Consider the following 26,875-nt stretch of genomic DNA (forward strand, 5'->3'; position numbering starts at 1 on the left):
AAACCTGATCTGCCTCAACGGCAACAGGAATAAAGGTTGATGAGGAAAATGCTAATCTGGAATGGGGGGCACTGATCTACACCGGCTCAAAGAAGACGATGGGCACACTGACAGGGGTTCGGAAGTGCTATCAGGTGGACTGGACACACGGGCAAGGCCACCAAACTACAGCCTTAAACAAGGCTAAACTAGTAACATTACGTCATGTATATTTTATTATACGACAACAGACTATATTTCAGCCCAAGGAATCACGTACAGTTTCACATCTGAAAAAGAGTGGCCATGCTGTTGGAACTGGAAGAATAAAGGATTTAAAGTCCTTTAAAATATGATTAAGTGACAAAAATGAGCTAAGCTGTGACATGGTGGTAGTTCCAGAACCCTGACTCCAAATCAAGCTTCCTTATTTGTGAAACAGATATAAAAAATATTTTAAACAAACAGGAATAATACCTCTTGCCTGGACATAAGCAGTGGCTATTTTGTAGCATTTCATTTAGTTGTATGGTAAACGTACAACATAAACATTAAAATAATCTTAGAAAATCATCTAAGAAAATACTGAGAAAACAATTAAAAGGCCCCCAAAGTTGGATAATCCACATTTTTTTTAAATATTCTGTATAACTAAAATTACAGATTCAGCAAGATTAGCATAGACTAGCTAGCACTGTAAGCAAAAGAAAAAAGAAAAAAAAAAAAAAAAAAAAAGCTGCCCTCTGCAAACTTCAAAGAAATTTGGTTTTAGGAGTGAAGAAGCACACTTACCAGCCACGGAGAACCTTGAAGGAGGATGGCGAGAAGGAGGTCAGGTCAGCACATTCTTTTATAAAGTCTATGCACTCGCCTTGGAAGCCTGCTTTGCTGAATGCTTTGAGCTGTGAGAACATGGTAGTGATTGACCGTGAAATGGCTGTTTAACATCATAAGCAAATAAACTTTAATGCACTCATAAAAGCTCAACAGGATTTTAGATTCATGTTTCATTTATGATCAGTAAAGTTATGTGAAGAATGGTGGCATTCTCCTGAAAGTGCCTTCACTTCTCCTCACTGTTTATGAGGATGAAATTTCAATATTTATCATTTTCATCATACTTTGTATCAAACTATATCAGATTAGCCCCTGATTTATGATGAAGAAAGGGAGGCATCTATGTCATACATTTCCAGGTTATGGCTTCAGTTTTCTGGTAAGAATATCTTAAATCTACAGTTTATAGCTGAATATCATACTATATTTCTACTTGGCTTTTTGTGAAAGTAAGACAGACCATGAAATCCCAACTAAAAATCCCTTTTAATCTTGAAAACAATAAGCTATTTCCTAATATTTCCTAATCCCCTGGAGACTCTAACTGGCCCGTCCCAAGGGGCACACTGCACTGACATGCTCTCATGGTAGCAAGGACCGCATCATGATAAATGACCTGCACACAGTTCTCCTGCCCAGGAAGCCATCACAAACAAGGCTCCTTGAGCAGTCTTCATCTTCCCAAGGGTCCTCTAACCAGATCTGTGTTTTGGCAGTCCCATTCTGCCCCAACTCTGGTTGATCTGATATTGAAGATCAGCCAAAGCCAGGGAGTGAGAGCACCACTGCTCCCCTGACCAACCATGGCTTCTTTCACAGTGTGACTTCCTGTTGAGAAACCACACTATACTTGGAGCATCAGGCACCAAGGCACTCCCAGTCTTAAGGAGAAGATCCATCACATCTCAGTCAGGCTCCTCCTTGGGTAGACAGGGCAACAAGAAAAGAGGAAGTCCCAAACAAGATGTATGTCTCACAATGTAAAGGTTCATAAAACCTAAGGCACAAATTTCTGAAAATGTAGAAAACTTTTTTGAAGCTTGCAAACACAGTCAAAATTCACAGAGCAAGCTGGAAAAACTACATGAAAATGGATCTCACGGCTATCTTATTCACTACGTGTGTTTATGGTGTGTAGAGCTTATTTTTCATATATTGATGGGTTTAATGTTCGTTTTCATTCAGGCTAGAGATGTTACTATCAACATACAACTTGCTCAGCATGCATGAATCCAATCTTAACTCTAACCCCCAAATAACAACAACAACAACAACAACAACAAACACACTTCAACATTTCACCATGAAGTGAGGAAATGTCAAATTCTAGACACCAATAATGCAGGTGCAGGGCAGTTCAGACAACGCAGTTAGGAGACCCTTCAGTCATTAGTCTATCTTCATACAAAGAGGAATTTAAATTTACACAGAGTATTTGATAAATTATTTGGGGGCAAATATTTAAAAACTGGGTTCGATGTATATTTGAGTTTATTTTTCTTTTCCCTCTACAATGAGAAAGTATAGGGTTAAGTAAACACTAGACCAAACCTACAGAAACCACCACCTCATTTTGGCCACCCCATCAGTGCACAAGAATAGAACAACTCTCACAGTAACGCTCTGAGAATGAGTTTGGACCATCCATAAAAGCATCCTCGGGATATTAGAAGCCAACTCTGTCCTCAGGAGCTGTAAATCATTAAGTTGTAGTTTCCATTCCTAATAAAATTAAGTGACGGCATTTTTGAAAAATTGAGGTTGTAGAAAACTTAGCTATACAAGTCACTATAGTGGTTTCCTTTAGACTTTAAGGCACAATAGATATATAAACTGCCCAACAGGTTGCTTAGAAACTAAGCAAAGAGAAGAACAGGATGTGAGTTATCTTCAAACTACAGGCATCACCATGGACCATGTGGGAATGTGTCTATTCCTACCAGTCTGCTCCACGGGAGTTTAGAGAAGCAAGAAAAGGAGAGAGAAAAGAAGGGAGGGAGGGAAGCAAGGAGGAGGAAAGAAGAGAGAAAAGATTCTGCCTCTCGATGACAAAGTATCTCTTCACACACACGCCATATTTCTTCCTAAGAACCACCCCCTTGAGGCAGAAATTATCAACACTTTATGACTAAGATTTCACAGAAATATATTTTACTGTGCAATTTTCATTTACAATACACATGGAGAAAACGTGACAGGGCCTAACCTGACAAACTGAAAATCCAGTAACTTCATTCCTGACCAAACACAGATGGCCTGCTCAATTTATCTCACAGGACCAGCAGGGACTTTCAAGGTAATTTTATTTACTTTAACACTAAGACAATTTCTAAGGGGTTCTCCTCTCTAATACTCCCCAATCATATTGATCATCTTCATAGACGCATGGGGACTGTTGAACAAAACCTCTGTTTCCATCTTCAATTATACTCTACCTAAATCAGTTTCTCACATCAATTAAATACTCTATAAAAATCTTATCTTCCTGATCACTCAGGCAAGGTTTCTTTGTTTAAAGAGTGCTTCCTGGGTGTCTCTGGTCTTGGGTGTATTAAAATCCCCCTGTATCTATGGTTCTCAGCCTTCCTCCTGCTGTGACCCTTCAAAACAGTTCCTCATATGGATCCCCAACCATGACATTAGTTCATTGCTACTTCATAACTGGAATTTTGCTACTGCTACGAATTGAATCTTAATGTAAATACCTGATATGCAGCCCCCAAAGGGGTCGCAACCCCCAGGTTGAGAACCACTGCCCTACATACCAGCAAGCAAAGCCATTTTAAACTCCTCTGTCACTTTAAAGCTCACTGAAGCTAAGTTACATGACAGAAGAAATCACCTGGTTTCTTTTTCTCTGCTACAATTATGTATGGGGTAGAATAACAGTTCAGTGTTTCAGAAATTCTAAACAATAATATTTGTAAATAGATTTGAGAAAGGTCCTAAGAATCCAAAGTAGTTGATTAGGTCAAAAGGCAGGATAGATTAGAATACTGACTCACTATAACCTCCCTTGACAAGAAATTAACTTTTGTAATATTGAATCTGGTAATATTTATGACATTCAATACCTGCTGAGTTGGAGAGATAATGACAGTAACCCATACTCTGTTTAATGTTTATTCTGTTTGGGGGGAAAATAAAAAAATTAAATGCCACCTCCAAAGATGGAGAGAGCTCTACTATGCCATGTGAAATCAGACTTAGTGACTGGTCTGCATCTCAAGAGCACAGCACCCTCCACCGTAAATGCTGGTTTCTTTTAATATATCAGCTAAATGTATATTTCATACTTACAAAACCTCCAGCAATCCTATGTCTATAACTCTAATGATGTACGTTACTCTATACATTTTCTAGATTTTTTCCTTCTTGAACGGCTTATAGTTTTCCTTGAGATAATTAACATACAAGGAATAACTCTCTCTGACTTGAGCCCTGAAATGTAACTGCTTCTTTACTCAGACAGGAAAAATATCCTATGTGAACAGACAGCCAAGGCTTGTTTGGTTTTGTTTAGGTAAATATAAACAAGAAAATGGCCCAACACAGGGGCTCTGATGCTGTTTAAACAAAGAGGCTTTGTACACACATGACCAAACATCAGCTATCATACACCTGTCAGAAAAGGTGACTTCACAATAGCTGAGCCACAGCTAGAAAAAAAGAAGCACAGCGTATTTCACTGCGTGTCTTCTATGCTTCCCTCTTCCGGTTGATCTGGAAACCCTATAAAGATAATCCAGGAACCTGCCCCCAAACAACTTCATTTTAAAAAACAAAGAACAAGGAGTTGGGAGGGGAAAAAAGAGCTAGGAAGAGTGGGATGTTTAATCTGCACTAGAAACTCAGAAAAGAAAAAAAAAAAGAATTTGAAATTGTCCCTGTTAATGTCTTTATGTACACATGCTGTTTTGATTCATATAAAAACATGTGCTTTAAAAATCCACAGCTGGACGTTTCCAAAAGTCCAAAATAAAGTTTCTGGCAGGAAGTGTCTCTAAAAACAACTACTCAATTATGTTCACGGAGGAACTGTTCTCAAAAGGTCTCAGCTAACCAGAAAATAATAAAAAACCTCAAAGCACTTCCGGTGAGTAGAACACGATTAAACTAAGCTGAACTGAAATGTGCGGGCCCTGATGGGAACATGGAGACTGTACGCACTGAGAAGACTCACACCACATTATGATCGTGAATGTCACTGGTCATCAATCACTACACGTACCTTTGGACAAGGACTTCCCTAACTAGGTTATGTTAAAAGAAACAGGGAAAGCAGTGTTTGTCTTTCATTGTGTTTCTGCCCTATCCAGGTCCTTCTTTCACATAAGACCTTGAGACCAGAAACTACAGGATGTCTACTTTCCTTCCTCTAGCTGTATGATAATGACATTGACTGGAATTCAGAATCTCAAGTTTTATTTTCATACATGAGATTAATCCCCAGAATTATTACAAGTACAAACCAAACACAAGTACTAGATCTTAGATAATAAACCAACACTCGGCCTAAGCGTCCTATCCAAAACCTTTTGAATCATCAGCAGGTATGTGCGCACACAGACAGACAGACACAGACAGGGGAAGAGAGAGAGGCTTAAGGTGATTAGAACTTAAAAAAAAAGTATCATACAAGTATCAGAAATCTATGGACAAGGTAATGAGAAGGCTCCATGGGTAAGGGTGCTTGTCACCAAGCCTGATGGCCTGAGTGGGAACACCAGAAATCCCCGACAAGCAAGTTGTCCTCAGACCGCCATACACATGCACCACGGCAGGAGAGCACAGCCCTCCCCAGAAAATAAATAAATTAACATAGTAGCGATGTTTTCTAAGCCTCGGTACTAATGAGCAGAGCAAGAGAAGGGCTGCAGCAAGCTCTCTGCTCCTCCAGCAGCAGGGTGATGCGAGGTGCTGAGAGCGGCAGGGACAGACAGACAGGCAATAGGAAAGACAGAGGCACAGGTTCCAAGGAGCCACGTAGTCAGAGCGTCAGCTCTGTCAGAGGAAATGAAGGCTGCTGTGCCAGATCCCAGCCAAACCAACCAACAAAAAGGAGACTCCTGAGCTCAGAGACACGGAGTACAATGAGAACCTGCTTTGTCACATACACATAAAAGTTATCTTGGGGGAGAGAACAATTTGAGAAAGTGTAAATGCTTCTGGTAAATACTCCAACAATGATAAATGAAGAATATTTTGAAACATACCAGATGTGGAGGCTCATTTATCCCAAGTGGCTCCTGAAAGACATATTAAAATAGTTTCAAAATTGCATCATATCATCTTAGCCAGCTTCAGAATGTTTTGAAAATATCCCTAGAAAAAGGTTTTCATGGTGTCACCAATTTACTAAATTCCTTCATCTACCTATGCCTGTCCCCTTCTGTCCCAAATAACCTATGGAATTCTCTTGGAATGATTTTAGTACTTACAACTAGTTTGAGTACTCCTGTAGCTAAGAGAAAAGAGCACCCGGGTGCATTTTAGAAAGGGTCTCAATTTCTGACACTAAGGCACAGACAACCAGGCGGCGACTCTGTGATACTTCTCATTGATCACGGCTACAGGGTTTGACACTTTGTGATTCTGCACACAGCTCCCTCTCAATGGGCTGTGCTTTCTGCCTGAAAAACCCCCATAAGGTATCACAGGTGTCCCTTCCTTCAGCAAGGTCTTAACCCCCAGAGACAGAGTGTCATTCCCCCACCTCTTCCAGAATGATCTACACGCGTGATCTTCTATTAGCCGCACTACAATTAGCTGCCCGTGAATCTCTCTCTCTCTCTTTAAGAGATCATGAACCATCAGGGAAGTCATACTTACCTTTTATCTCCAGTGAGTCAGCACAGTGTCTAACAAGTCAGAAGCACCAAGCAATGCTGCTGAATGAATGAACTGGTTCTTCTATCGGGATGTGTGCCTATCTACTAGCTTCCTCCACAATCAGGAGAAATGCATGTGGTATTTTATTTACTGTATGCAGAAACACATAAGAGAATCTAAATCTAACTACTTTAAAACAATGTTCTGCTGTGGTGATAGTGTGTTCCCCAAAATATTGTGCACCCTAATAAACTTACCTGGGGTCAGAGAACAGAACAGCCACTAGATATAGAGGCCAGAAAATGGTGGCACACACACCTTTAATCCTAGCATTCCAGAGGTAGAGATCCACCTGGATCTCTGTGAGTTCAAGGCCACACTGGAAACAGCCATGTATGGTAATAAGAGCCTTTAATCCCAGAAAGTAATGGCAGAAAGCAAAAAGGTATTTAAGGCATGAAAACCAGCAACTAAGCTGGTTAGGCTTTCAGGCTTTAGAGAAGCAGTTCAGCTGAGATCCACTTGGATGAGGACTCAGAGGCTTCCAGTCTGAGGAAACAGGATCAGCTGAGGAACTGGCGAGCTGAGGAAGCTGTGGCTTGTCCTGCTTCTCTGATCTTCCAGTGTTCACCCTAATACCTAGCTTTAGTTTTATTTTATTAATAGGACCCTGTAAGATTCATGCTAAATTCTGCACTGTCAACTGTATCCTGTTACATGCTTCCGGCCTGGTCTGCCCCACACTTCACTTACCAGCTGGATCGGTCGGATTGACAAGATTGTATTACTGGATCCTCCCCAGTCAAAAAAGCATTTGTATTTTCCTTTCTCTAAAATGTACTGATCTCCACAGAAGAACTTCTGGTGGTAAGCAACCCATCTAATAAGCAGAGAACAGAAGAGCAGTAGCATCAAGAAGTGAACAGCTCTAAGCCCCACCGACGCCCCCAGGCTCTTTGGGGCAGGGCTACATACACTCCACTCTTCACGTGAATGGATCTTGTTTCACTGCCAAAGCCGATTTCTTCTAAGTCAGAAATTTCCTGATTTGTAATGTCAATGAACTTCCCACTTTCTAGGTCGGACTCAAACAGTGTGATAGAAGATTCTATAAAGTTCTGAAAAGAGGGGAGAGGGCTGTTTGAGAAAACACATGCAGCACAATTCCACATGCTGTCAGGATAACGTTCACACAAATAATTCCAGGAAGAACCTTGATGGCATCAAATACAATGCTGTAATCTCTATCTCAACATAGTTGAGAGACAAACATTAGACCTGGCTTTGCTCTAATCTGAAAATAATACATGTCAAATAAATGGAAATCAGTCAACAGTTCTAGGTAAACTGCTAGGATTAGCTGTATCACATGTACCACTAATTACAGGAAATAGTCAAACTCCCGCGTGAGCAAAATCTTACAAGGGAAACTCTAATGCACCGTGAGCCACGGGAGGTATGATTCTATGAGCCTTAGATGCAACTGAGCTCTCAGAAAGCCCCGTGTTCAAAACTTAAAATGAGGCCAGGAAAATTATTTTTAAAGTTGATATAATTATGATCTTACGAAAACTTTAAACCTAAACACATAATCAGCTACAGACAGAGGCAACTCACAGGACCAACATTAAAGCCAAACATATAAACTCCTAACTTCACTAATAAATTAAGAAACTTTAAAATGACTAGATGCAATTTTGTATCCCAGCCCTCCAGGAGGAGACTTAAATAATATATAATAAAACCCACGTTATCAAAATTGAAGAAAAATATTGAACACATTTTCTATTTTTCTCTATCCAATGATAAACTCTTGATTTTAAAAGATTTTACACATGTGTGTATGTGTATGTATGTATGTATGTATGTATATAATCTCTTGATCAACATTTCTTTTTGCAGTATGTGTAATGTCACCAATATTTGTTCCTTAAGTTCTTATCTTTCATTTTTATCAATAAGTAACAGCTTAGAGTAGATGAGTAGACAGATTTGGACAGATTCATTGACCAGTCCTCACTAGCCATGTGACCTCCATTCCGCCTCCCCAGGTGAGGTGTGGAGGGACTACTGCATGACACGTGTCACTGCCACTCTGTGCCGCACCTGGGGAAAGAGAAAGGAGGCCACACGGCCAGTGAGGAAGACCGAACTGAAAGCGCAGCCATCAACTTTTTTATTTTAAAGAGGCATGAGCATGAAGCTGGCCAGGGCATGTTGGGGGAGCCAGGGGGAGGACACAGTAGATAGTTAAGATCGTAGTTCATTGTATAAATGTCTAATTTTCTAAAACATTTAAAAACAAACAAATAAAAAAAACGAAAACACTGGGCACAAAAGAGCACTGTGGACCTCTCTGGCCAGCCATCCTGGCCAAATCAGTGATGTCCAGGTTCAGTGCGAGACCCTGGCTCAAATCATCAAGTGGAAATATTTAGAGGAAGACAGATGATGTCAACCTCTGACCTACACACACAGTTGCACACACACACACACACACACACACACAGGAACCCTTATACACATAAACACAAATATCTTCTATTAGTTCATTGTTTAGAAATACAGAAAATGCTTGTCAGTTTGTCTATGCTTCACAATACTAAACTTCTTAACTTTTTAATTTGTAAAAATAAGATCTATAAATACAACACTTGCAGGTGAATACTTATTTCCTATGAGTGAGTAAAATAAGAATTCAAAATAAAAATAACCCAGCATCTCTAGTGAGTAGGAAAATGTTCTTTAATCCTGCACTGGACAACTTCTTCACTCCCCTCACTTGTTTTGTTTTGTTTTGTTTTGTTTTTTGTTTTTGTTTTTGTTTTTTGAGATAGGGTTTTTCTGTGTAACCCTGGCTGTTCTGGAACTTTCTCTGTAGACCAGGCTAGCCTGGAACTCAGAGATCAGCCTGCCTCTGCCTCCTGAGTGCTGGGATTAAAGGCTTGGGCCACCACCACCTGGCCAACTTTCAAGGATTTAAAAATTGCTGACAAAGTGGGGTCAAATGTTCTATCAAACTTCAGGGTAAAAGACAATAGTTTTTGTCTAAAATTTTTAATCACAAAATAATTCCTAACCCATGATTAAGTTCTATCTCCAGAGTCGCCTTTGCAAGCATGGAGAACTACTGCCTTCATTCATTTCACATGCTGCATTAAAAGAAGAAGAAAAAAGTAAACTGAAAAGGTTCATGCTGGATCAGCCAATGTCCAAGCTCTTATTAAAAGTTCATTTCTAAAACACATTTTTTAGTTCTTCTAATCTCTGCTTTTACACACACACACACACACACACACACACACACACACAGACAGACACAGACACACACACAGACATGCACACTATAAGCCATGCAAGGAATGAGACTTTAATATCCTGTGATCACCTTCCAGGAACCTCCCCATCACAGGCTCCCAGACACAGTCACGCCTCTGTTCCTCCATGCTCAAAGTGCACTGGCCAGCTTATAGCAACCGTGAGGGTCCAATGATGGCTGAACAGAGCTCGGGCTGGTGCTTGTCAGGAACCAGTATCAACAGTGACCAAGCAAACCAGATCTAACCCTAATGGAAAGGCTCAGGGGCAGTGCTCAATCGATCCCAGTGACCACTTCTCCGCATTTCTCGTGACTCAAACTCCCAGCCTTTATCTCTAGTTCCTCTGGCTCTTTGAGGGCCTGTTATTGACTCTGTGTTGGGCTCTTAGGACTGGAAAGCCCAGTAAGCTGAGATGTGCCCTGGACCACTGGAGAAGGACATAGAAAACCACTGGCAATTTCATGTGTGTCGTCTAGCTGCCCTTTCATCCAGAAATACTTGTGTTAGCAGGGATGTACTCGACCTGAGCACTGACTTGCACACATACTGTGTGAGCAGTAGGGGAGTGGGGTCGCAGCAAGAAAAGTCAGCTGAGAAATGTACGGAGGCTCAGGCCATGTGTGACAGGGAGGCCTGGAGCTGAGGAGAGGAGGGACCTCCTATCACATGAGTCAGTACAGTACGCACGGGCTGACAGCACACAGGGCCATGAGAACATACTCACACACCCTGAGTTTTCTGCATCGCCTCCCATCCCCCAAAGCCTTAGCAGTGGTCTGCAGGGAAGGGCCAAGAGGTGGAGCTTCTCTCTTTCTGTTTCCTGCTTTGATCTGTGGCTTTTCTTGCTTTACATCTCTTGTTTTCTATCTTTTCCCAGTTTCTTCTCTCCCTCCGAACCACCATCACCCTCAGCTTTGTCTCATTCTGCGTTTTTCCTTTCAGACCTGTCAAATGCATAATCTCAGACCCAGCTGATTGGCAGCCCTTGAGGTGATAACCCTGACAGCCAGAGCTGGGGTTCAGAGCCAATCCGTGTGCTCGGTCATGTGCCAGTGCTGGGTCCAACCTCTGGAGGAGGAACGTCTAGATGTCACATGTACAAAAAAGGGAATTACATATGGAAAAATCAGGCTGGGGATGTAGTTCACGGCAGAGTGACGGCATTGCATGAATGAGGCCTTGGGTTGCCTCCCCAGCACCCAGAAAACCCCAGACAATAAAACAAAACTTCCAAGTGCCTTGTTCTAGAGGCCAGTTCAGCATGTCTAAGGTCCACCTATGAATTCTAGGATACCACACCCTGATCTTCTCTGCACATTTACGTCGCTAAATTCGGGCAAGGATTAAGTTTTCAGGTCAAAGAAGATGAACAATGGTGAAGTGATTTTGAAGGCTATATTCGGTTTGATATTTTTTAAAGCACTTGACTTATTCAGTACAGTCTCGAGTATAGGACTGCCTGTAAGAGAAAACAGAGAGCCGCTTTAAGCCCAAAGACGAGGGCTCAGCAACATGATGACTTTTAAATTCCATACACTGTCTGAGCTGATTCAGCCAGGGAGCTTTTAGGTTTTGACCCTGGCGGGGCACTGTGACCTAGGAGCCAGTGGAGTCCTGGTGAATTCATCAACTTAAAGGGAACCGTGGTCTCCAACTCCACCTGGGCTCAGAGGTCGGAAGACATACTCTGGGCCTAGCAGAGAGCAAAACCAAACGGTAAATCTGAAGGACCACATGCACACTGAGCACAGTTTATTGAGGAAGAGAGGGAATAAAAACCCCTTGACCCCGAAGCCTGAACTCCATCCACTGCATTCCGTTCAGGGTCCACTTTCTTCAAAGGCCATCAGCTACACGGGAATATCTGAGTGACTCATCTGGAACTGGGAATGCATTTCTCCTTGTCCTCTTCCAATCCCTCCATGGCTTAGTTCCCGTCATCCCGGGGGAACATATCCGCTATCTGACCTCAGTAAATCCAGAGTGTTCCGAGTACTGCAGCCAGGAGATCTGAGCTGGCACCACACGGCACACGGCTCGGCTTTCCTGCCTGTTCGCATGGTGATTTCCTATGACTGAGACTGTGAATGCCATGCTTCCCCCTTTCCCAGGTTACAGACATCCCAGCCTACGGGGAAAAAGGGATGTCATGCCAGCTCAGGGTCACAGTCACTCCTTCCTTCCCATTTATGTGCCTGGCTGAAGAATACACACATTTCAGAATGTAACTCGAATACCATATCTTTAAAGACTTTAGACAATAATTTTATGTCTAAAAATGTATAGTTCATTTCGTCTTTTTTTTTTTTTTTTGGTTTCTCTGTGTAGTTTTGGTGCCTGTCCTGGATCTCACTCTGTAGATCAGGCTGGCCTCAAACTCACAGAGATCCGCCTGCCTCTGCCTCCCAAGCGCTGAGATTAAAGGCGTGCACCACCACGGCCACCCGTCCCTAATTGCATTTCTAACTCTTGGCAGATTCCGGCCTGATGGGGGGTTGTTTTTTGTTCAGTTGCTTTAGTTATGGTTGATGCTCAGAAATGCCAATGCATTCCTTTCCAACCTTTCTAGCAGAATTAACGTTCTCACCTGATTCTCTTTTTAGTAGGCTGGGAAATCATTTTTAGGTATTTAATGCTGAGTAATAGCAACTAGAATCATGTCCACAAATTCCTCAGTATGTGTGGCCACAGTGTTCCAAAGAAGAAAGCAGGCTTTGTTGTGTCTAGTTTCGCCTTTTTTTCCTGTTAGTGCTCATGTGGGGTACATGGCCTTTGTGTATCAGAATTAACATTTTAAAAGTTACCCATCTGTTGCTTCATAAACAACTTCTGTATCCAACCTCAATTTCTCCAGGTAGAACTTCTTTCTCTCTCTCTTTTTTTTTTTTACTTACTTTCTTACCAAAAAGATCATTTATGAAAAAAGCAGCTTCCCCCTTATTCCCCATGCATCTCTTTCCGCTCCTCTTGACTAACAAGGTGGGGGTCACACAGGCTAGGGCCCACACAGGCAGAAACCTAAACACCAGAGGGCACAATCCCCAAGGTCACCTGGACTCTGTGAGCCCATGCTTACTCTTCAATAGCAGCTCCCTCAGGGAGAAACGTCCTAGGCACAGAATAGAGATGATTTCGGGAAGAGGTTACAAACCACTCTAGAACAGTGGCTCTCAACCCTCCTCAGGCTGGGACCCTCCAACAGAGTTCCTCGTGCTCTGGTGAGCCCCGATCATAGAATTATTTTTGTGGCTCCTGTTATGAGTCCTAATGTAAATGACTGATACGCAGGATATCTGCTATGGGAACCACAGGCTGAGAACCATTTCTCGAGATACTTTAACAAGTCCAGAGGGCTGGTCAGGGAAACAAGCCACATGGGATAAGCCCCAATACCCTAGGCATGCTGCGGCATCCACCATCTCTCTGGCTTCCTCCAGTTATGCCTGGACTTCTGTAATATTCTAGACCTCTTAGCTCCAGCATTTCTTCCCTCTTGGCTGTGCTACTTCTTCATAAAGTCACCACAACACTCTTCCTAAGCCACCAGTGACTCACAGTCAACCCAGGAAAGAAGAACCTGAATTCTTCCCTGGCACTAGGCTCTCTTCATTTGCTGTAGGACTCAGGCTTCCAAAGTGCTCTCTTAAATCCTGACTGAACTGTATTCCTCTAAACACACCACACCTCACTTGTATGAAAGCTTCTCAGCTTCGGCACTGTGAGGATCTGTGACCCTGCCATTCTTTACTGCTATTGTTGTTGTTGTCATTACTGGGTTCGTGTGTGTGTGTGTGTGTGTGTGTGTGTGTGTGTGTGTACACATCAGAGGACAACTTTAAGGGACTCAATTTCCTCCTTCCACCATGTGCATCCTGGGGATTGAACTCAGGTCATCAGGCTTGGCAGCAAGTGCTTTTACCCACTGAGCCGTCCTTGCAGCCCATCCTGTTATTCTTTATTGTTGGGAAAGACTTGCACAACAAGGGCTCTGGCAAGACTTCCTGGCTTCTACACACTAGATGTCAGTAGACCCATGTCCCCTGAAACACCAACAATCCAAAATGTCTCCAGATAGTGTGACACATGAATAAAGATCACCGCCAGCTGAGAACCTGTGGCTTAAACTCTCGACTTCACCCATTTACATGGGTCAATCTCTTGCTATAAAATAACACCTGTGTCTTCCTGTCATGCTGTCGGTCCCTCGGGTGGCTTTGAGCAGGAGCCTCAGCTGAGCTGTCATCTTTCCTACGCAGTCCTCTGTCCTCCAAGTAGGGAGAACTGACCAACGGACCGTTTTCTGGATCCGAGTACTTAATCTGGTTACTTGTCCAACAACGCTATTTATCTCTGTGCTACCTGTAACTAGAGGGTTTTTTTTTTTTTTGGTTGGCCCACAGTTAGGACAATTTTTTTTTACCCGTCATTCCCACAGCCGCTCAGACCCAACCAAGTAAACCTATAGAGATTTATATTGCTTACACACTGTATGGCCGGAACAGGCTTCTTGTTATCTAGTTCTTAAATCTTAAATTAACCCATATTTTTTAGTCTATAAGTTGCCACGTGGCTCATGGCTTACCAGTGTCTTACATCTCCGGTGGTTGGCAGTGTCTCTCCGCCTCAGCCTTTCATTTTCCAGAATTCTCCTCTCTCCTTATCCCGCCTATACTTCCTGTCTGGCTACTGGCCAATCAGTGCTTTATTTATTAACCAATCAGAGCAGCACATTTCATATACAGAACATCCCACAGCAGCTACCTTCCCTTCCAGGCTGCCTGCTCCAGGTGTTGTCATGGGGGCGGGGCTCTGGCTACAACATGCTGTATTTATCACAGTACACCTAACAAAAGAGGTGTTCAAAAATAATTGTGGAGTGGGTAGATGAAGAGTAAAATGTAACCCAGGTGTAGCAGTACCCACTTTCAATCTCAGTACTCAGAAGGCAGAGGCAGGAAGATTCTCTAGGAATTCTAGGCCAGCCTGGTTTATAAAGAGAGTTCCAGACCAGCCAAGGCTACACAGAGAAACCTCGTCTTAAAAACAAAGAAAATTTTAAAAAAAGAAATACAAAATTAGATACTCTATAATAAGCACCACAGGCAAGCAAAGCGGACAAGCCCTGTTCAGTTGGATGCTCTCAGGGGCTACAACCTCAGACTCTATCAGAATCACGTCTAATTTCCATGAAAATATAAAACAGGTACAAATTATTGTTAAGAAAGCAGACTCACGGCTTGTAGGTACCGGAAAGACATGATGGAACCACTTAATGCCCCACAAGCACTGCTATCTTCAAAGTCTCCTTCTTCAAGTAGGAATTGCTGGCCTTTGAAATGCTCCTTTTCATAGGCAACCCACCTAGAAACACAGGAGACTCAACTGAGCCACTGATAAAACTAGTCAAGAAAGCAAAAGAGAAAAGTATGACGATAAAGGACAAAGCTATTCTTCTAGTATTCTAAAAAGGACCTTGCTTGTTTCCACGCACAAAGATGGGCAAATGGTAATGCATCTCATCAATAATTTTTATAGTGTGGAAGCTTTTCCCAACAAAAGGTTAATTGTAGAATTGCAACACAGCAAGCTCATTAAGTGCTTGTGGAATGACTAGTACCATATCTCACCACGGTCAGAGAATAATTTGCCAAGCAGAAATAATGGGAAGTACACATAGCCAATAAGAAAAGTTTCAAACCCACACTGCGATCCAAGGAAATCATTTTCATTACACTGATTAAGCCCTTCTGTAACCAAGGAAGGACTATTTTATCAATCATTTACTCAGGGATTAAGCCAAAGGAACCCTTTACCCAGCTGCAGATTTCAAAAAAAGAAAATACAGGGAGGTGTCCCAAGGAGAAATAGGGAAAGACTACTGAGCTGGAATCCTGTATGTGGACTAAAATGTCCGTCTGTAAACACTTATGGGTGGGAACCCTTCATCCTAGCATCTTATCAGTGCTCATCGTGGAAACAGGAAGCATTTCTGCTGAGTACTTTCCAGGGACTCAAGCTTCCTGAGTTCTAGCCTCGTAGCATCAGGAGACACTGATAAGCCACGCCAGGCTTTTAGCTCCTCTGTGAATCTGACCTCTTTATAAAGATTACACCACAGTGCCTAATGCAATGTGAGCATAGATGACTCACAAAATGTGCTGCCTATAAAAAGTAGCCTTTACCTGCACGATGAAGTAAGGGTAGAGCCTTCCAAATGGATAGTTTTTAAGGGTAACTATTCTTATCCTCCAAATTCAGGGCTTTCTGATTCAGAAACATGAAAAAAAAATGAAGCCCACAAAGGTTGCCTATTTATTATTATTATTTTTTCTCCATGCCTCTGAAGCAGTCAATATATTAAAAAAGAAAAACTCTTCACACAGCACAAAGTTGTACACTTTCAGCCATCCTTCATCTCTCTTTGCCTTCTGTTGCTAGGCAATGGAGGGAGTGGGATTCCACAGGAAGAGGAAAGAACCTCGAAACGCACCGGTAAGTTTTAAGTTTTAGTGAGCCTGTAATATGGACAGTGCTAACATCACGATTATGTTCTTAAACTGTAATTGTGAAAAAACACACTTCACAGAAAACTTAACACAGTCTAAGCTTTCTTTCATATTAAGGAAGTTATTCGAAGCCCATTTTGAGCTATATTTGACTGAAAAAATAATGAGCAGCACAGACATTAATGTTAAGAGATGAACTAAGGTTACTTTATCTATTTCATAATGACAGTATAGAAATTATATACCCAGTTTTTCTTAGACTAAATGTTAATTAAGATTAAAATTCATCTGGGATTTTTTTCCTTTTTTTTTTTCTTTTGGTTTTTTGAGACAGGGTTTCTCTGTGTGATTTTGGTGCCTGTCCTGGACTAGCTCTGTAGACCAGGCTGGCCTCGAACTCACAGACATCCACCTGGCTCTGCCTCCCGAGTGCTGGGATTACAGGCGTGCACCACCATAGCCTGGCAAGATTGTCAGTCTTACTGCCTTCAGACCCTACAGGTGGGACAGGGATGAAGAAGGGCCGTCCTCTCCATATGTGAAGCTAAAGCAGCTTTTAGCCCAGGAAACGATATTAGTGATGGAAAAGAGTCAAGTCAGCTTGTCACTGGAGCATCGTGTTCTGGCTGCCACATAAAACTCTAAGTGTGTATTCTCTGACACAGGCCGTTCTTTGACTTTTTTTTTTTTTTTTTAAAGCAACTGTAGAAAATAATATTCATCACACTAAATTTTGGCAGATAACTTTTTCCTAAGGCAAAAAACTAGTTTTGAATCCATCCAGTTGATGGGGGAAAACATATAGGTCTCATGGGGAGAAAAGACAAAAACCTTCTATAGCAGAGTTTCAACAATATGCATGTGTGTCCACGAATCAGGGAAGATTACAAATAAACACAATAGACTAAAAACATGTCTACCTAAACTGTATCTCTCCTTTTAACACCAAGTAATGCTTTTAATTCAGGGGCAAGTAATTAAATGATTACCGGCACACCACACCAAGTATCGATACAACCTACTTATTTAGCATATTAGTTTTCTTCTATTCTCATTTGGCTGATATGGCAGTCATTAGTTTGTATCACAAACCACAAATAGAGAACTGTAGGTGACTGTAGACTGGTTCCCGGCTATGAATATTTTAAAAGCATCATTTGCCAGAGGGGTATTAACAAGTTATATGATGTTACATCAACGCTTGACACTAAAATGAACCACACTCAAAATAACCAGTGTGTGAAGCGAGACATGAGAATGTTCCTGGATGGATCCCAGCATGGGCCTCTCAACTGCAAATCAGCTTTGAGCAAAGTTTCTGCTTGGTGTTTTTAACCCCAGAGAACACAAAACACTGAGGCAAAGACCAGCCTGATTACTAATCTCCTAGGGCTTTTGCTGGAGTGATGCTGACTGAGGCTGGGGTCGCAGCAACACCCCTGTGTTTATATCTTGGTTCTTGGATGGTTTCATCAAAAGTGATTCCAGGACAGAAGACCACAAATGTCAACACTTTTGACTTTGGGATCAAAGGGCTCACTCTATTACTTGAATAAGATAATTCACTACCAAGGAGCTTAGAACATAAGTTAGCCAACAACAAAACATCACCAGAATAGCAGATTAAAAAGCCAGGCCTTCTCCCAAGTTCATAGTCTGTAAAAAATAGAAATTTACCACTATGGTGTTTTAGAAAAGCTAGGTATTAAAATTTTACATTAAATACACAATATAGTTTCTGTTTCAAAATCGTTAAAATCAGCGAGTCTTTAAAACCAGTAAGTAGGCCCAATCCCTACTAAATTATATACTTTACTTAATATATTACAGAAGGGAGCTAGATTGTAAGGTTACGGCTGGCTGATTTTTGTCTTGTGTGGCACATTGTTTGAGCTTTAGAAGTGGACTAATAAATCATGTATTGAAAATATGACACTCACACTCCACCAATGACACGAAGTGATCCAATGCCATGGAAGTCCTTGTCACCCTTTAAAAACTTAGGGACAGAATCTATATGCTCACTAAACTCTTTGGTATGTCCGTAGAAGTGAGGTTTTTCATAGAGGATGACCTGAAAAATAGGAAACTGTTATTCAATGTGCTCGTATCATACCATGGAATTCTGAATTACTTAAGTGGCATTAAAGACAGAACAGGAATATGGAGCAACATCTGCCTGTTAAATTAATTTTACAATATAAAACAACATTTGATATTCACAAAGTATGGATGAGCCATTATCATTCTTAGGGTCGATTATTTCCTCTCATGCTCCTCTCACATTAATAATGTACCTGTCTATTATTACATTTTTCTGGTTATCCAAATGCTAGGACCACCATATAGGCTAAACTGCCTTAGAGATGATTCTTGAATTTTCTTTCTATCACTCTTGTGAATTCACTACAGATCCACCTCATACCCCAGAAGGTGTAAAAACATTTTGAGCCTCCAGTGCCTGAAACTAAATTACCTGCTGAATTCAAAACCCAAAAGCAGCTTCTTAGGACACCAGCTGCCTTTTATAGTTGTTCATATTTGCTGCCAAGGTAGAGGTGTGAAAGTTTTAAATGTAAATGCAGTACTTGCTGAAACTAAGAAATGACTGGAAACGCAAGTGTTTTGCTAATTGGACATTTTGTTCAAATCTGGAGATGGTGTATGATGAGCTGAGCAGGAAGCAGATGGGCAGCGGGAGAGAATTGCTACCACACAATGCTCTCAGTACCATTTCACTGTTTTTACCTCTCAAGTACCCCCTACTCTGAATACACGGCTCTGGTAACAGTGTTGAGCTCTCCACACCTCACCCTTAGTCCTTCCTGTTGCTAATGGAATAATCTGTATACAACTAAAACCAAAGATCGTGGTGATAAATCCCTGGGCTGAAATATACAAAACTAAACAAAAATTGTAACATTTCTTAAAAAAAAAAAATTTGTAACATTATAGACTGAAAAAAAATTATATAATGCTGATCTTGATTCTACACACTAGCTTTTTACAGGAAGCTGTAATAATCATTTATATGTAACAAAGTTAAAATATATAAATATTATATATACAACGAAGTTTTATTTATTTATGCAGTGATGATATTCAAGCTAACTAAAGAGCAGTATTCATGAAAAAGCTCTTATGACATCATCAATGTTAATTAATTTCAAATTGGCAAGTTGTGATTACTTATGCAAATCAATCTGCTCATATAGGTCTACAACCTGTCAAACTGCAAATGCCCCGGGATAGCTCAGCCTTTCCCACATCAAGCTGTGATTCAGCACACTTGGAAGCTGCCGCAGGAGTCACATGGAGACTGTCACAGGTAATTATACATTTATTAGTTCGATCAGCAGTTTGTAACCTTGGCTGCATGTGCAATCACCTGGGACACTTGGAAACTTTTTGACCTCATTCAAAATCAAAACAGAATACTTGAGAATGGAGACTAGGCTGTCTTAAAATGTAGATGATCCCAGCTTGCAGACAGGGTATAAAAAGATGCATTGAGACACGTGAGTTTTAAAAGACTCCATCCAGGTGACTAAGAAACTCACAGTCAATTCTGCAGCTTTGACGAGGAGAAAAGGACCTGGAGGCACTGGATCTTACTTTGTGAAAAGTGGGGATGGATGTCGCCCTTCTCACCCAGCTCTGGCTGCAGGGGCTACTTCCTACCTTTGAAGGCTGTTTGCATCTTTGACCACTGGACAGATTTTTCCCTCTGATTTCCCCTCACACACATTTTGTAGCTCTGTCTCTTCCTCCTGCATCATGCCTGACCCTGTCCCTTCTGCCACTCGGTCTTCACTGCCTCTACCCTCCCTTTCAGGCACTCACTCTTGCAAACTGACATCCATCCAGTAGGAGCAAGCTGTAACTCATTCATCCGCACTGACCTCTTTCCAAGCATCGTTCTCAAACCCTGCTGAGTTCACTTGATTTCACTCGAGTACCCAGCTTCAACCTCAACACCTCCATCACCGAACAGAAATCACACCCGCCACCTTCTGACAGTGGGCGATGGGTGGGTCTGTGGGAGGTGACGGCACAGACCTCCGTCTCTGCACACGGTCTTCGCGCCCTCAGGAAACATGCTACCCAGTCACTTCTAACTAACGACTGCAGGCCCACTCTTCTGTAGCATACGGTCCCCTAATTGTCCTTTGTCAGTCTTTTGAGCCCGCCTACAGTTCCAGACTTACCTTTAAGTTCATAGGCATCTCCACTTTCAGTCCGCCCTAAAGATGACAAGACATTTAAAGACAAGGTAAATACACAAAAAGGGGGAAAAGTAACAAAGTTATGTGTGGGTTACAAAATTCTCATTAGCTATGACAATGCTGCCGTCAGATTTAACTACGGGAAATTCAGAACCCTACAGCAGTCAAAACCAAGTCAGACTGATCTACATCAGTATATACAGGGCAAGGCGTTTTTTAAAAGCTTTCAGATCAAAACTCAAACGGATCTTTAAACAAATACAAGCAATTAAATATTTCACTGCAGCTGTAGAATATCCCAAAGAGAAGAGCGGAACTACCAAGAGCTTCAGAAGACACACAATGGCAGAGCAGATTTCTAAGCCCAGTATCTGAAGGCATCCCCTACAACCACTTGGGTTTTCTAAATTAGGGCACTGCACCATCCCCACACTTCCTTCCCCCAGTTTTGCCAACACAGCTGATCATACCTCATGCCCTGGTAACATCAAGACCCTACACTGTACATAGTAACATCATTCTCACAAAAGCCCTAACTACATAATGTTAAGTGTTAAAAATGCTATTCCAGGGCCAGGCAGTGGTGGCGCACGCCTGTAATCCCAGCACTCAGGAGGCAGAGGCAGGTGGATCTCTGTGAGTTCGAGGCCAGCCTGGTCTACAGACCTAGTCCAGGACAGGCTCCAAAGCTACAGAGAAACCCTGTCTCGAAAAAACAAAACAAAACAAAACAAAACAAAAATGCTATTCCACATTGTGATGTTTCTTAAAATTTCTGCATTTGTCCTTGTTTCTATTTTCCAAGGCACAGAACCAAGCATGTTTTATCACATAGCCTACATTTAATCAAACAGTTTGCGCCTTGGAAAAAAGAAAAAAAAACTTTGCCACAGAGATGCTGTAGGCAGTTATTTAATCTTTAAGATGATAAACACTGAAACAGTAACCGATTCATTATTAATGCTGAGTTTACTATCCACTATTAAACTGGAAGAGACCCTTTTCTACAACTAATTTTCTCATAAACATCAACAAGACAGACTCTGGATTTTATTAAATATTTAAAATTTCATGGAATACTTATTTTTAAAAAAAAACTATGTATTGTGATAAGCTTGCCACAGTTCAACGTAAATGCAAACATTCTGTCTGATATGAACAGAAACACAGTTTGTCGATCCAGTGGTGCATGCATTCATGTCTTAAGACTAGGGCTCTCAGCAGTGACCCAGGGTTTGATCTGCAACGTGGGGGTGCTGGGGAATAGGAGAGTCTTGGGTTGAATCTACTTACCATTTGAAGAGGATGCAGTGATTTCATTTCTGCCACAGAAATCTCAAAGAGGCCCTGGTCTTCCTCCAAAATTGTAGCTTGCCCCTTAAAATTAGTATCTGGGTAGGCCAGCCAACTAAACAAGGTACAAATGATTGGTTAAAGTATAGTAGTAATACTTTCATTTGGCTGTCAAAAAATGATGGGTTAAAGTATAGTAATAATACTTTTGTTTGGCTGTCAAAAAATTCCATGATAGAATTATACTAATAAAATGTTCCAAAGTAATTAGCATATGATGAGGGTGATAACATATTCTTTTTTTTTTTTTTTTTTTTTTTTGGTTTTTTACGAGACAGGGTTTCTCTGTGTAGTTTTGGAGCCTGTCCTGGATCTCACTTTGTAGACCAGGCTGGACTTGAACTCACAGAGATCCTCCTGGCTCTGCCTCCAAGTGCTGGGATTAAAGACGCACGCCACCACAGCCTGGCTTAACATATTCTTAACTACTTACATTCATGGATTCTCTGCCTTATGGCTTGTTTCTGGGTACTGTGTATTAATTTCTGCCCTAGAATTTTCTAAGACCTCAAACATGCAGGACCCATAATGCAAGCAGACTATAACTTAGAAATCGACACTTAACAGCAAATCTTTGCTTGCCAGCTAGCACCCCAGGATTGATCACTCATCAACAAGGTGAGAATGTCTCCACCTTTGCCTTTCAGGAACAGGGAAGTAAAACACACTGCAGTGACTGATGTGTACCTGGTACTGAGAAAGGATCAACCGTTAACACAAGCTAGGCATCATTTAAGGTTCACAGTTTTAGGTCGGGGCATGTTTATATTTCTCAGTCCCAAAATGTGTTAGATAAAAAGACAGTGTGATCCATCTATCAAAGAGTCTGGGGATTGTGTACCTGCTCCTAGGAGTCATATATCAAAGCCTTAATTGGATCCAAGAAGGAAGGACAGCATCTGTTTTAAACCAGGAAGTAGTCTTTCTTGGGTATCCGGAAGCATAAACAACATTAACTAACACTTCAGAATTCATATGTCATCTATTGAAACGGAAGCAAAGGTGAACTTTGGTGGCCATTAATCATCACTACAATAAAAGAAGGCTGACACATACACGCCTGACTTCACGGTGAAGGACGCAGACTTGGGGATGCTCAGCTCTTCCAGATTGGGCACGGCTCGATGTATGTAGATAGGGTAGCACCCAGGGTCAGACTTTGGGCACAGCTCTATCTCCGGAATGCTGCAATCCTGGAAAAGCAAAATCGCCTTTGAAATCATCTGGAGACACACAGGCTAGTGTTCTACACACCCTGGACACATGGTTACAAGGATTTCATTGTGCACTGGGATTTTTCCAGGAAACAACACAAGGCAGGGACTGGTGATCCTAAAGCAAATATTAAACAAAGTCTTTCTCGGGAGTCACAAGAATAATGCAACAATCATATGAATGTTGCTGGAAAAATTACTGTCTTCTTTTCTTTTCGTTCTTTTTTTTTTTCTGCTTCATTTTTAAAATACTTGTCCCATTAAGAAGGGCTCAGTTACTAAAGGATTTGAGGGCCAAAGGTCTGCAAGTCTTCCTTCTCAGGAGCATAACAAAGCCTAAAGGGAGGAAGGGACTTAAATAAAAGCTGCTCTCCTGGGGGACATAAAAAATAAATAATGGAGAGGCACGGCCCCTCCGGTGCATTTATCCGGTTCACATCAACAAAGGAGAAGGAACTAGAGGTGAAGGAAAGGAAATGGGTTTTCCTACTTGTGGGACTCTTGTTTTTTTTCAATGCAAGTTGGCTGGATGATAAAAGGTATTATGAAATTTGACTCTATACCCTAGCCTTTAAAAAAGGAGACACCCATCCCCCCCGCCACCACCACCACCACCCCACCACCCGTCAGACCTTCCTTTCCTGGCGCAAACTGCAATAATAACCCTAACTCACAACTATGAGTCAGGCGAGAGCACCTTTTAACACCTGAACTTCTAAGAATACCACTCCACCTGTGGCACTCCCTGGATCCACACGCGTCAGATGGCTTTTGGGTTTTGGCCTTCTACAGTATCAAGAGCCACACTCACTTCCCAGACAGAACTCTGCAGGCTCACTCCAAACACTGGCCTCTGGAAGTTTTATGCATGTGTTCATGATGCATAAAAAGAGAGCCCTCTTTACTGAGGAAAATCTCTTAGAATAGCTAACATTATCTTGAATAATGGTTAAAAATGCTGTTCTTTCTGAAAGAATTACAATCACAATGATTTTTCCCTTTTCCAAAATTACAGAAATCATTCTGTCCAAACATACAACCCCAGATACTCAAGAGTGCTTACTCATACAAGTCAAGTTGCAATAACATAATTCTCACCTCCGACACTGGAAATACAAATAAAGGCATTTTAATACAACCAGTACACGCAATAATCAGAGACGCCACAAACTACAGACTAGACAACTTCCTTTTAATTAGAGGTTGTGCTATTTTAAATTTTTTAAACTTTCCACATACTGAGTTCTCAATCATTATTATTAATAAATGAAGTAATTTAAGATATTAACTAGACTATGCCATTCTAGGAAATTAAGTACCCAACAGATTAGATTACTCAAAATGTGTTATCACAATCGTCTTTCCAAAAATGATACATATTAAGAAAAGGATTCTCACTATACACAGACTATTAAAGTACTAGCAGAGCATGTTTATTATGTATAATTGTAACATATAAACTGCAGTTTTTCCCTTAAAAAATACTTCTAAAAGCAAGAGAATTTATGTATCTCCTTTTCAGGAATAAGCTCTCATTTGCAGTAAACTAAAGCAGCACAACATAAATGGCCTTTGAAATAGAAAAGTCTACTTCCTTCTGAAGTTTCACTTCACAATAGGCCAGGAACACACAGAACAGTCACCTGTCAATCTTCACCGGCCTGTGGTATACTGTTGATAACAGAGCCTGGCTAATGTTACTTCAAATGCTGCTGTCTTAATGTTCCCCTGGGGAGAGGAGGTACAGTTGTGGAATACATAACGAAACGTCTCACACAAACAAGCTTCCTCTGCATTGTGTTACACAAACAATGTCTGGGTGGTGTGCTGTGAAAGGCAAAAGGCTAAGAGGCGTTCGCGTCGACAGTCACACGGGAGGAAACGGTGGCAGAGCAGCCAAAGCCTAATGACAGCTCCAGAAAAAGAGGAAAACCAAAGTGAGAAGCCTTTCATCCTCAGATACGATGAGCCCAATTTTCACACGAGCTGATTGAAAGAGATTTCACTAAGCTGTCTTTGGGGTGAGTAGTCACAAAAATAGCACCTTTTCAAGACTTGTATAATTCCTGACGGGCAAAGGCAGCCAAACTCTTACAACTAGAAGGTCCTGTATGGTAACTTAGCAACGGTAAAACAGACGACTCAAAAGTGTACAGACTTCATTCAACACGTTTCTTCTACTCATGCCACATTTTGCAGTGAATCTATCTTGGTGAAGACTCATAATGATTAGTATACGCAAGTCAAGGTTATAGGGGAGAAACAGTAAGAATGAATTGTAGTTAACAAAAAAGGGTAAAAAAAAAAAATCAGTTTTTCTCCATCTTACACGAGATGACTTCAGTCTAATCTAACAATGTTCCTCGTGGTTCACTAATGTCAGCATTAACCTAAGTGATGTCTGGTCATAATGAAAAGATCATACTCTTGAAATGGATGTATGATGCACAGTAAACAAGGGAATTCACAGTAATGCTCTGCTTCCAGAAAAGATTACACGGGAGTCACTGGACTGTCATCCCCACCCCAGTCATTTTCGCTGGCTGCAAATAAAGGCCCTTAAATAGAATCAACACATCCCGAACACTGAAGGTCCCCGCTGCCTTTGTTCACAATCAAGTGAAGACATCATTAATCGGCACCTTAAGTTCAGAGGAGAGCAACTGAAACCAAAACGATGAAACAAGATGAGGCTGGATGAGACAGGTCTAGGCAGGGCCAGAGCCTCCTCCATGAGATGAGAAAGCAGGTGTCCCTAGGCAGAGTTCTGAGAGAGCTGGAGAAGGGAGTCCCATGCCCGACGTTCACTTCCTAAAATATGTGTGCCTTTCCTGTCTGAGGCTTAATAGTTTGATTTTCCTCCCACAGTAAAAGTTCTTGATTTGTTAAAGACTTGATCAATCACACTACAGCTGGAAACGAATGACCTAATGAACAACAGAGGAAAAAAAAAAAAAAACGCAAGTGCAACTCATTTTTTCCTTATAATATATTCTAAGCAAAAGGCAGATGTGCAAATGCGCATTTAAATTTCTATGCTCAGCAGATTCAATTTGTTTGATCAAGCTCTTGTTTGATTTGGTAGGGTTGGGAGAGTGGCTGGTTGCCAAATCTTCACTTTCTTCCCCCACTAGGCTTGGCCTGGTGCCTGACAGTCACAAGGAAGGCACAAAACCACAAGCTACGCAAATTCCCAAAGAATCCACCTACAAATTAATGATTCAGTTGAGGACATATTCACTAAGACAATTAAACGAGCACTTAGGTTGGCTTTGCAGATACTGTCACAGTTAGTTCCAAAAATGAAAGAAGGCACGGTCTTCTCTGCCATGCCCATCTTTTTGTAGTGCCATGGATCCATTAATGCTCATCCCCTTGCTGGACCAAGGCGTCTCGGCCAAGGCATGGACCCATTAATGTTCACCCCTTCGTCTGACAAAGAGGCTCTGCCATGCTAATTCTTCTTTATCTGGTCAAGTTTCTAACTCAGATACTGCCTTATTCAGGTGAGGTGCCTTTTCCCTGGGTACCCTAGGGGTTCCTAGAGGGTACTTTCCCAAGTCAAATTCTTCTCCAGACTAAGGCTCAAAGCCTGCAGTGTGTCTATT

The 26,875-nt window shown here is 41.5% G+C and overlaps 1 protein-coding gene across 1 annotated transcript in view; it reads right to left on the minus strand.

The window, feature by feature from the left end:
- The window catches only part of Crybg3 (crystallin beta-gamma domain containing 3), a 107,928-nt gene that overhangs the window by 26,325 nt on the left and 54,728 nt on the right, over nucleotides 1-26,875 (minus strand). Inside the window, exons 8-16 of the mRNA XM_036203484.1 lie at nucleotides 23,110-23,246; nucleotides 21,994-22,108; nucleotides 20,683-20,718; nucleotides 18,415-18,548; nucleotides 15,203-15,329; nucleotides 7,624-7,766; nucleotides 7,402-7,528; nucleotides 6,033-6,065; nucleotides 772-881 (exon numbers count right to left, since the gene is read on the minus strand). Coding sequence (XP_036059377.1) covers nucleotides 772-881; nucleotides 6,033-6,065; nucleotides 7,402-7,528; nucleotides 7,624-7,766; nucleotides 15,203-15,329; nucleotides 18,415-18,548; nucleotides 20,683-20,718; nucleotides 21,994-22,108; nucleotides 23,110-23,246 — 962 coding nt within the window. The remainder of the gene's footprint in view (nucleotides 1-771; nucleotides 882-6,032; nucleotides 6,066-7,401; nucleotides 7,529-7,623; nucleotides 7,767-15,202; nucleotides 15,330-18,414; nucleotides 18,549-20,682; nucleotides 20,719-21,993; nucleotides 22,109-23,109; nucleotides 23,247-26,875) is intronic.

The sequence above is a fragment of the Onychomys torridus genome, chromosome 12 (genome assembly GCF_903995425.1).
Source record: "Onychomys torridus chromosome 12, mOncTor1.1, whole genome shotgun sequence".
NCBI lineage: Eukaryota > Metazoa > Chordata > Mammalia > Rodentia > Cricetidae > Onychomys > Onychomys torridus.